The sequence below is a fragment of the Nicotiana sylvestris genome, chromosome 11 (assembly GCF_000393655.2).
Source record: "Nicotiana sylvestris chromosome 11, ASM39365v2, whole genome shotgun sequence".
In the NCBI taxonomy this organism is placed as follows: domain Eukaryota; kingdom Viridiplantae; phylum Streptophyta; class Magnoliopsida; order Solanales; family Solanaceae; genus Nicotiana; species Nicotiana sylvestris.
The window spans coordinates 153,254,792-153,266,704 of NC_091067.1; the positions used below are offsets into that span (position 1 = coordinate 153,254,792).

General features: G+C 32.7%; 1 protein-coding gene across 1 annotated transcript; it reads right to left on the reverse strand.

Moving 5' to 3' along the window:
* Positions 1 to 7,505: 7,505 nt before the first annotated feature.
* On the reverse strand, positions 7,506 to 10,964 carry LOC104243004 (protein LATERAL ROOT PRIMORDIUM 1). The gene is made up of 2 exons (XM_009798119.2): positions 9,248 to 10,964; positions 7,506 to 7,953 (listed from the first exon to the last, which is right to left on the reverse strand). The coding sequence occupies exons 1-2, from the start codon at positions 9,981 to 9,983 to the stop codon at positions 7,634 to 7,636; spliced, it is 1,056 nt and encodes a 351-aa protein (XP_009796421.1). The 5' UTR covers positions 9,984 to 10,964; the 3' UTR covers positions 7,506 to 7,633.
* Between the last annotated feature and the right edge of the window lie 949 nt (positions 10,965 to 11,913).

Here is an 11,913-nt window from a genome sequence, read left to right on the forward strand (position 1 = left end):
AATTTGGTGTAGGCATCCAGACTTTATCAATATTGTCAAGCAATGTTGGCTAGGCAAAGACTTGGTTGATGCCCAAAATATTTTTACTAAAGAGGTTAAAAATTGAAAATACTACGTTTGGGGATATTTTTTAAAAAAAGAGGAAAATCCTAGCTAGACTAAATGGTATTCAATCTTCCCCTCATTACGAAAGTAGTCACTTCCTTCAAAACCTTGAGTCCCACCTCCAACTGGAATATAACAATATTCTTCATATGGAGCATGACTTTTGGAAGCTAAGGTCTAGGAGTAATTGGCTAAATGAAGGTGATGTCAACACCAAGTATTTTCACATTATGGCTTCAAATTGTAAATGTCGTAATGCCATAATGTATTTCACCAAAGATAATGGAGAATGGATCTCTGACCCAAAGCAAATAATTGATCACACACTATCCTTCTTTAGAGAAGCCTTTCAAACTGTCAAGATTGCTTCCCTAATAAATAATTCAATCTTTGATCCCTCAAATGCCAATAAGCCTGATCTAACCTGCCTAGACTACCCTCTTACCAATATAGAAATCATTAAGGCTATTTTTTCATTCAAACCTTTTAAAGCACTAGGTCCGGATGGCATCCATCCATTCTTCTACCAACAATATTGGCATATAATAGGAAACTCCTTCACTTCTTACTGCCACCAAGTTTTCAACTCTCAGTCATTACCTAGTGGCATCAATGATACTTACTTATGTCTCATTCCCAAATTCCCTAATGCAAATAATCTTAAAAAATTTAGATCTATTGGATTGTGCAATACTGCCTATAAAGTCATCACTAAAATAATTGTTAATAGAATGAAGCCTTTCCTACCCCTCCTAATTAGCCCAATGCAATCCAGCTTCATTAAAAATAGAAGAACTAGTGATAATGCTATCATAATTCAAGAAATTATGAATAGCCTTAGGCGTTCAAAAAAAATCAATTTGGATGTGCTTATTAAACTGGACCTAGAGAAAGCTTTTGATAGACTTGAATGGTCGTTTGTCCACAAGACTCTTCAATACTTCAAATTTCCTCCAAAGATTACTAGGCTCATTATGCATTGCATAACTACTAGCTCAATAGGTGTTCTAGTTAATGGGACAAAAACTAACTTTTTCCAAATTGGGATCCCATCCAATTTGGCCATAGGGGCCCTTCTTTGTCCCATATTCTATTCGCAGATGACATAACTCTTATGGGAAAAGCTAATAAGAAAACAAGCCTTTGCATAAAAAGATGCATGGACTTTTTCACTATGGAATCTGGTCTAGCCATAAACAAAGCTAAATCAAGAATTGTCATTCCGACAAATTGCTCAAAAGATCAATCAAACTTCTTAACATCTCTTTTTGGTATAAAATCTACCAATGATTTTGGTAAATACCTGGTTTTTCCAATCCTTAACAAATACCCTAAAGCCAAAGACTTCCAATTCATCTTGGACAAGTTACATTCCAAACTATCCCACTGAAAATGCTCTTTTTTTAATATGGCTGGTCGTACCACCCTAGCAACTAATACTCTAGGGCAATTCCTTTCCATTTAATGCAATACACTCTTTTTCCACCCAAAACACTAAAATCCATTGATAAAATCCAAAGAGACCTTTATCTGGGGCTCTACAAGTATAGCTAAAAAACTTCATCTAATTAGCTGGGATATTATTACTAGGGGAAAAAGGAGGGTGGTTTGGGTATTCGTCAGGCAAAAGAGAAAAATTTGATTCTCCTTTCTAGCCTAGTCTGGAGACTCTTAAAAAATCCTTTCACTCCTTGGTGTCACCTCATCATGTCCAAATATGCTCAATCTAAGTCAATAACTAATACTTCCTTCATTTGGAAATCCATTCTCAAGGGGTGGAAAATATGCAACAAGGGAATTCTTTGGCATACTTCTAATAATTCTCAATTGAATATCTAGTATAACAATTGGATTTATAATTCCTCTTCTCTAAGAAACTCTATTGAGGGCCCTCTCAGCAAGAATGAGAGTAACCTTTCACTAGGGTGCCTAATCAAGAACAAAAATTGGGACTTAAAGGCAATATCCTTTGAATTACCTCCTGAGGTGATCTATAATATTAGCATTACTCCAACACCCTCAAACAACTCCAAAGTTGATGAAATTAGCTGGAGACTAAGCTCAAATGGTACCTTCTCTACAAAGTCTTGCTATAATCTCCTCACTAACACTAATCTTTCTTCAAACTCCTTTAAATGGATATGGGACCTTCGTTGTCCTAATAAAATTAAAATCTTCCTTTGGAAATGCTCTCATAACCGTATCCCTTGTCGAGCCTACCTAAACAAAATTGAAATGAACATTGACGCCACTTGCACCACATGCAGATTAGGCATTGAAAATATCCAACACATTTTCTTAAACTGCTCATTCACCTGCCAATTCTGGACGAACATGGGCATCACTTCCCTTAACACAACTGGACATGTTAACTGGCTTGAGGACCTACGTGATTTCTTCATCCGTCAAAACTCTCACAACATTTGTTGGGAAACTCTCTTCCCATTCTGCATATGGAAAATTTGAAAAAACAGAAGTAAAAATAACATAAATAACTTAAACTGTTTTCTGGATGTGAAAAAACCAATGCACTTTGCATGGGAATATATCTTCTTCACAGAAAGAAATCCTTTCACTGCCAAAAAAGTTTCAATTAAGATCAAGTGGCATAAATCGCCTAAAAATATTATTAAACTAAACTGTGATGGAGCTTTCTCTTCTAAAAATAATGCAGCAGGAATTGGTGGGTCATTCCGTAACAGCAATGGAGACTGGATCATGGGTTACCATAAAGCAATACATACCTGCTCGCCAATTCATGTAGAGCCGTTGGCCCTGCTAGAAGGTCTCAAAATTGCAAAGGATTTTAATCTTGCAAATATGGAAATTGAAACTGATAGCACTGACGTCAGTAAACTCATGAAGATTGTACTAATTTTCATAACATTATTTTTGAATACAAATGGTTAATGCACCAACTGAAGCTTCCAATCCTGAAGCATAATTTTAGGGAAGAAAACGAAGTGGCACGTCTGATGGCTAAAGAAGCAATGAAGCATCCTCCCTGTAACAAATGTGTTTACCATGCTCGTCCGCCTTATTTTACTGAACAAGAAGTATTAATGAACAAGCATGAACTTTGTAATAGTGTTAAAAGTATCTCTACCGATGTTTATACTTACTTAGCAAGTATAGGCAATACTAATGCTCTAAAGACTATGTCCTCCTGTTGTAATATGTTTTAAGTAATATAATTATCGTGCTTTTATGTTCAAAAAAGAAATTTATTTTTAGAGGGTAAAAAAAGCGAACGACATTTCGCTAAGGGCCTTCGTGCTTTTAATATAGTATAGATTAAATGTGTATTATTTTCAATCTCTCACCGACTTTATCCTATGTCATCCAAGCTGTCATGTTCTATATCTAGAGATATTATTATTAACTAAGTTTAACCCCTCATTACATAAAATTTAATAGTTTAACCGAAAGTTTATATTTTTTTGGTCAAACAATGTATTACCACAATTTTAAAGTTAATGAAATACTTTCCACCAATATTAAAATTTCAAAGTCCTAATACATAAATCCAATCCTAACATATTGAGATTTTCTTGGTTATAGGCAAAACTAGTTCCTTTATCTAGCATGCATCCTCGTTTAGCTTCCGTTTGACCATAGATTTTGACTTCATCTTTTAAAAAATTTAAAATTATTATTTTATTTATGAAATATGATCATGTTTTGAAGAAGAAAACATTAGTTTCCAAAAATTGATTTAGGACAGTTTTTGGCAAAAAAATTTCTTTCATTCACAAAATTTTAACTTTTTTTTCAAATAAAATGCATGTCTAAACTTAACTTCAACTTTCAAAAATTATTTTTTAACACAACTTAAAAAATTCTTTTTTAAATTTTAATTAAATCTATATCCTAATGCTAGCTTAATTTATATTTCTTACTTCAACTAATCCAACCAAAAAAATAAAGAAAATAAGACACATTTTATGAATTTTCTTTGATTTTCCACTTGGTGTACAATGTTCCTTTTTTAACCTAAAGAAAATAATCTCATTCAAAAAAAACTATTTGTAGAGTTCGAACCCCATTGTACCCCTTTATCTTACCAATATGCTCCAACAAGATAACATGTGGCAATTGTGTAGCGTCAAGAAAAGAGAAAGAATGAAAAAACTCCATTTCCCAAGTGTTATATAGGTTTCACTTTATAGGATTTTGAGTGGCTCGATGCATTTATGCCAGTTAAAAAGTCATAAAAGCCACAACCTCTGGAAAAGTTTTGAGCCAGTGTTTTATTCTAGCAGCTAATATGTAGGTCATATAGCTTATGGCTTATGTCCAAGAGTATGCAAGTAAGCTAAATTATGGTGAAAAAGAATTAAAGAAAGAAAGAAAACTGAAAATCGAAAATTGAAAAATCATTATAAAACTTGAATTTTGACACATACCCGTTTGGCCATAGATTTTGATAAAATATATTTGAAATTTTTTTGGCAAATACATATTTGGCCATAGATTTTATCTACATTTTGGCAAATTCCAAAATATCAAATCTAAAAACCAGCTCAAGAATGTCACTATTACATTTTTAAAAAATTGCCCCAAATTTTTGTATTTTATAAAAGAGTCCACAATTCATTATTTTGTAACAATGTCGCTTTGTCTTCCCGGTCATCTATAGTGTATTATATAGTTCATTATAAAAATGATAATTTTGTACCAAATTTATTTATGCTTAGTACTATGGTTTGCGATAATATAATGAATGTTATTAATAAAGGTTTTGTTGGGTATTTGTGATAGTTTTTAGAACTTGTGGGTATAAATCATGTTTCATATTTTTTTCAAAAGAAAAAAGTGAAATATATTTTGAAAACTTATGTCCAAACACATTTTCATTTTCAAGACAAACTTCACCCGAATCAAATTTTTCAAAATAAATTTGGGAATCTATGACCAAAAGCTATAGCATAAAATCATGGAAATTGTCATAAAAGTTTGCCACTTGCTAATTAAGCTAGCGTTTGGCCATAGATTCCAAATTTGTTTTGAAAACCCTGATTTTGGTGATGTTTGGTTTGAAGATGAAAATGTTTGGACATACGTTTTCAAAACATATTTTCTAACTTTATTTTGGAAAAACATGTATATAATTCTCAAGTTTTGGGATTTTGGCCCAAAATCAACAATTGGGGTGATTTTGAAATTTGGGGTTTGAGATTTGGGATTTTGCCAAAATGTGGGCAAAATTTATGGCCAAACATGAATTTTAAAAATAAATTCCAAATTTATTTTGGCAAAACTCATGGCCAAACGGGGCCTAAATACTCCCTCCGATCTACTTTAATTAATTTTTTGTCATTTTTGGTGGCCCATAATATTTGATTTTTTCAAATATCAAAAAGAATTAATTTCTTTTTTCCAAAGTTACCCTAGAAATAAAGAGCCTATACGTATTAATTATAATTGCAATGAACAAAATAAAGTTAATATGGTCAATTTCATCGTTAATTAATGTTAAAAGATAAATTTTTTAATATATGTAAAACAACCAAAAAAATCAATTAAAAGGACCGGAAGAAGTAAAATTCATGTCATCCAAACCCTAACACGCAGAGAAGTCCAAACCCCCAATACACTGCCAATTTTTCTTTTTTGATAATATTATGTCATATTTGAATTAATTTCCGCGCCCCTCAACTAACACACAATCAAAGCTTCACAAACAAAACAACAAATCGCAGAACAAATAAACAAAAACCAAAGTAGAGTGTAAGGACTTTTACATTATTCTGTTTTTTTCTTTTAATCCAACGACTCAAATTAAAAGAATAGCCTGATGCACTAAACTCTCGCTATGTGCCCGTTATGTACGGGATTCCGGGAAGAGCTGGACCACAAAGGTCTATTCTATGCGGTCTTACCTTCTATTTCTGCAAGAGATTATTTTCACGACTCAAACATGTTATCTCCTGGTCACATGATAGCAACTTGACCTTCGAAAATATGGTGTACAATCAAACCTCTCTATAACAGCCTCGTTTGTTCCGAAATTTTTTGGTTGCTATAGTGAAGTGTTGTTATAGAGGATATATATTATAACATAATATAATGATCGGTTCCGGAAAAAATTCGGCTTTTTATAGTGAATAACTATTATATAGAGATGGTTTTATAGAGAGGTTAGACAGTATATTCACGTATAAAAATAAAATTTTCAAGAATCCAATGATTTAAACACTGTGAATTTCTTCAATACATGCCAAACGTATAATTTCAAGAATCATGTTGTATTGACAGCAAGTCAACTAGCCTCACTAAATACCAAATAGGGAAGTGTCAAATGTCAAGAAAAAATGAAAATAATTGTAGAGTAAAGCAACAGTTTGAATAACAATTTGATCTTTACTAAGGCAAGTGGGACAAAAGAGCACTTACATCAAATGAAAGAAAAAAGGGATGAAATGTTCGACAAAATCCGAAAAATACGCAAAGAACATGATTAAAAGAGGAAAAATGGGAAGAAAATTGAACAAAAAGAAGCAACAAATATTATTTTATTTTATATGATGGCTGGTTCATGCATTAAAAGAAAATATATCACATCACTAAACAAAAGGTCTAATAGCAAAAGTGTAAAATTCAAGATTTTCATGCTAAAGATAAGAATTTGAAATAAAAAAGAAAAAGAAAAAATAGGCACAAGAAGCAGTAAAGTGGAGAATTAATTATTTCCCAAAAAAATAGATAATAATAGTCTATAAATATAGTAATTGTTTACTTCAACAATAAAGAGAAGAAATAATGACAAGTAATGATCAATAAAACCACACCATCAAATATATACCAAGTAACATGAACTTATAATTAAGCAATTCTTTTATCTTTGCATGTTTGATTACTCATAATATAGTAGATTAATCAAGAAATATAGTGAAGTAGATAAACCATTCATAATAAATGAAACTACAAACCTTAAAAATAACTGTGATAAAATTGTATGTTTTGTAGTGTATATAAGTTGCATTCGTAAAATAATTAATGTCAAGAAATTATTGATTCTACCTCTAACTTATGTAACACAGATTCTGTAAAAATATTGTCGTACACATAACAGATTCTTTAAAAATATATTATTTTGAAGAATTCGACATTCAATCAGTTAAATTTTTTGAGAGTCAAGCAAAATTATATCTACCCATATTTCAATGCAAACAACATCTAAAAGGCGAGTAAATAACCAATTAAATGTGGAAGATTATTTGAAGTTTCTTTTAAAAAATACATGGATTCCAACTAAGAAATACATGGATTCCAAAAAGGAACAAGTCAAAAGAGCAAGGTCAGAGGTAAGAAAGTACAATTCATGGATTCCAAAATTTTCCATAAAAAGGAAAAATTAATTAGTCTTTGGAAATCCTATTTTCTGTTGAAAGCTAAACTGCTAAAGGCCAAAGAACCAAAAGTACATATAACAAAATATAAAAAATTATATGAAGAAAAATTAATTCAGTTACAAATACTCATTTCCTCTAATATTTTTTTAGGAGGAATAAATAATTAACAACATTTAATTTATTTGGTTACCATAATTTGATCCACCAAGTAATCCACCACCACCAGTAGAAGCAGCATAAATATCAGAAGTTTCATTAATTATATTACCACTGCCACCCAAATGTAAATCAGATAAATTGGGATAATTATTATTATCTTTGCCTTCTTCAATTCCTTGATCATATAGAAAACCTTTGAAAACATGGCCACCAATTCTAACAACAGCTTGATATGCAAATTCATCATCTCCATCATCTACTGAAGTCACTCTAACACACTTGAATACAGCTGGTGCTCTCACTTGTCCTGGCAATGAGGCTTTAAAACTTGCATCTACAATAATATACAAGAAAATATATACTTGCATGAAAAAAAAAGTCAAGAAAATGATAAAAACAATAATAACGACAAACTTAGTATAATCTTAAAGTGGGTTCCAATATACTCTCGGCTCAAGGGAAAATGGAAAAAGAAGCAGCAAACAATAACACCAGCAAGATAATAAGAAAAGCGAAGCAAATGTAGAAGCATGTAGCAATAAAAATCTAAGAATAAGAAAATCCAAGTGAGGCATGGCGCGAAGAGTATGTATACAGTCTTACCTTTACCTTGAGAAGGTAATGAGGCAATTTCCGACACCCAAGAAAAGATGGAAAAAGTAGTAGCAGAAGGCAGTAACACAAACATGATAATAAAAAAACCGAACCGAAAGAAATAACATATAGTAATAGAAATCTAAGAATAAGAAAATACTAACACTAAAATGATAAATCGAGGTTTTGGTAGATTTTGGGGGAGGGGGGGGGGCGTCAAAAAATTACAGTTGAATAATGTTCATCAAGAACTAATATTCTAAGGAGTAGGAGTAAAATTCCGAAATAGAATTTGAGATTGCATTTTTAATCCCATGTTTAATTATACATACTAGTTGATATATACTTGTACAAATTTTTATATTAAAACCTTGATATTAATTAACCTACATAAGATGTTCCTGAGATTGTTATCCCCATACAATCTTCTTTGGACCCAAAAACCCCCCAAGAGTTGAACTTTATTTACTTTTACAACATCAAATCACCTAAAAGCATGCGACAGTTCATAATAAATGAATACTGTATAAATTCTTTTCAAGTGTTAAAGTGTACATAAGTTAAATTCATACCAAAATTTCTTGAAAGTTCAAAATAATTAGGTGATAAAGAAGATCATATGTTATATACTACAATAGTACTAAAAAACTTCTTGAAATATTAGGGTTGATGGGAGGTGGGGCTAGAAAATCATAATGTTTGTTAGTACTAAAACTTTTTAAAAGTTTGATCTTGGTAGGGGTCGGGCTAGAAGATCATATACACTTAACACTAAACATTTTTTAACAAAAATTTTGTAAGACAGTTTGTACGCATCTCAACTATTCCATCACATCCGAGGTATATGATTCGAGCCCCAGAAATGAAAAAATGCTTCCCCGAAAGGGGTCTCAAGTGGCGCAAATCAGGATATAGTAGGACTCCAATGCGGGTACCGGACATCGGGCGGGAAACAAAAAAATATTACATCACTAAAACTAACATAAGATAACATATTTGTAACAACTTAGTGTGTAGAAGATAATGGGCAATACCTTGATGACTAGAGCTAGTATCAAAACTTCTAGGAGGAGTAGTATTTGAAGTAGAAGTATGAGAAGCTGTAGTAGTAGCTTGAGAATTAACAAGTCTAGGTTTCTTAGCACTTGAAGTTGACTGAGAAGATGAACCAGCAGCAACATTTACATTCGTTGAAGTACCTCCAATTAGTTGTCTCTCGCGCCTTCTCGCCGCTGGTACCCAAGTACTTTTTACATGTGTTGTACAATCAAAACCTCTACTTTTACAACAAGTTCTACATCTTCTGTGTGGACAATCCTTTTTAGCTTGGTTTCCACAATCTTGACATGTTGCTGAACTTGTTGATGATACTGAACCACCAATGTTGTTGTTGCCACTGCCACTACCAAGAATGTTACTGTTTTTGGTATAATTCGTAGAATTCTGAGGTTGTTGGTTTGAAAAGAACTGAAAACCACCACCTTCGTTATCATTTCCTCGATTTCTACTAACTAAATCTTGATCGTCGAAGCTAACCATGTTTGTTAAAGGAGTTGCAGTGAGAAGCGGAATTACACCAACACCAAGAGATGTGTTCGTTGTAGAGATATTGGAACCGTTTATCGGGTCAAAATTGATGGTATTTTCTTGATGTGAATGTTGATGATGATGGTGGTGGTGAAATGAGGCGGGATGTACTACAAACATACCCATTTCAGGTGAGAGGCCATAATTGATCTGCATCTGTCGAGATGAAGATGCAGACCACATACCACTATGGCCTCCTCCACCACCACCACCGCCAGCAGCCGTGTGAGGACCATTTCCTCCACCGCTACCGATGGTGGTGCCAGCGTTGAAACCTAAAGATAGGTCCCCAATAGCAGCACCACCGGTAGCTGAATTAGAAGAATTAGCTACCCAGTCTGCAAAAGCTCCAGAATCTGAAGCCTGCAGCAGTCTCCTAGCAGTAGCCACAGCTGCAGACTTTAACAGATTTCTTCTTCTACTACTATATTTTTTGTCCTTTACCCAACAAAAACAATAGCTAGCAAGAGAAGTAAGCTGTTGATGTTGCAAAATCTTGGAAAATCTAGAGATCAACTAGAACAAAAAAACAAAACAAAAAAAGATGTGGGGTCTTTCTGAAATTCTTTTTCAGAAAAGATTTAGAGAGAAAAAAAAGAGATCTAGTTGATGGGGTATGACTTTAGTTCTGTATTTTGCTCTAATTACTGACTGGTGAATAACAGTTGGCAGAGTACTGAGGCTACTGCTTCTTCTTCTTCTTCTTGCTGCTGCTGCAGCTTCTGAGTTTTTACTGATACTATACTAATACTTCTTCTACAGTCTGTCACATTTGCCTTTAATTTTTCTTGTGAACAAAAAAAGTTCAATAACGACCTTTCCTGAGTTGGGAACTTTTCTTGTTTCTTCTTCTTCTTCTTTACACTATGCTATAATTTTTCTTGTGTAATTTTCTTCTTTCTTGTTGTTAAATAGCAACTGAACTTTCTCTCTATTTATCATCAGACAGTTTCTCTTTTTGCTTCCTTCTCTGAGATTCTTTCTTGCTATCTCTCTTCGAAAAAAACTACTGGTAAATATAAACTGATATTATTGGAGAGAGAATAGTTTTGGGATGAAAAAGAGAGGAGATAAAAGGGGGTGGTTGGGGTTGAAAGGAGTGGAGAGGGAGTATTTTGTATTGTAGTTATTGCATCATTATCTCTAAAGTCTATAAAGTCACATGTCTAGCCTTCTTTTCTCCCCCATCCTTGACACTTCCCTGTTTCTATTTTTCCTATGTTAAAAAAAAAATGCATGTTACCACCTTAACCTAAAATTGTAGCACTTGACCTAGTGGGCGTTTGGACATAAGAATGTTAAAATTTCAAAAAAGAAAAAAGTGAAAAAAAAAATCAAATAAAAATGGTATTTGAAAATTAGAATAGTGTTTGGACATGAATATAATTTTGGGTTATTTTTTAAGTTTTGTGAGTGATCTCACTGAAAATTTTGAAAAATAACTTTTTGGAGTCTTTTCAAATTTTCAAAAAATTCCAAAATGCATCTTCAAGTGAAAATTAGAAATTTTATAAACAAACGCTGATTTCGAAAAAAATAAAAAATAAAAATTCCAAAAAAAGGATTTTTTTATGTCCAAACGGGCTCTAGTTGCTCCAGTTTTGTGAGTGGTGTGCTTGGTGTTGCTCTTCTTTTATCTTTATGCCTCCGATTAATATCATAAAATAAACTTTATCGACTTACGTATTTTCTGAGACCCGTGAACATATGATATAATAATAAGATACATGAGAATTCAAGAATATAGGCACTTTTAATACTTCTATGAATAGAGTCATTAATGGAAGTTGTACATTTGCTCGTTTCGTTTGTATCGTACGGATCATGCCAAAAGGAAAGAAGGAACAGCCTTAACATACCTGAGCCGATTCTCTTGACAATCCCTCTAACACACGTCAATTGTGACAACACGTAATGGAGAATCGAAGTAGGGAAAATCCGTATGATATTCTTGAGAAAAATTATACTGTACTCCCTTAAAATTTCAAATGATGTTGCTATTTAAAAATGCAATCCCATATGGATTCTTGTTGAACCTTCATCCGTATCTTGCTCAAAGCATAACACCATTTGATATGATACACTATTTGCCTAATTTTATGTATTAAAGATG

Bases quoted from the DNA above. Each gene is read 5' to 3' on its own strand.
- LOC104243004 (XM_009798119.2), bottom strand. From the start codon at position 9,983: ATGTGGTCTGCATCTTCATCTCGACAGATGCAGATCAATTATGGCCTC. The intron at 7,954-9,247 runs GTATTGCCCATT...ATATTATTGTAG, and splicing joins TACTAGCTCTAGTCATCAAG to ATGCAAGTTTTAAAGCCTCA.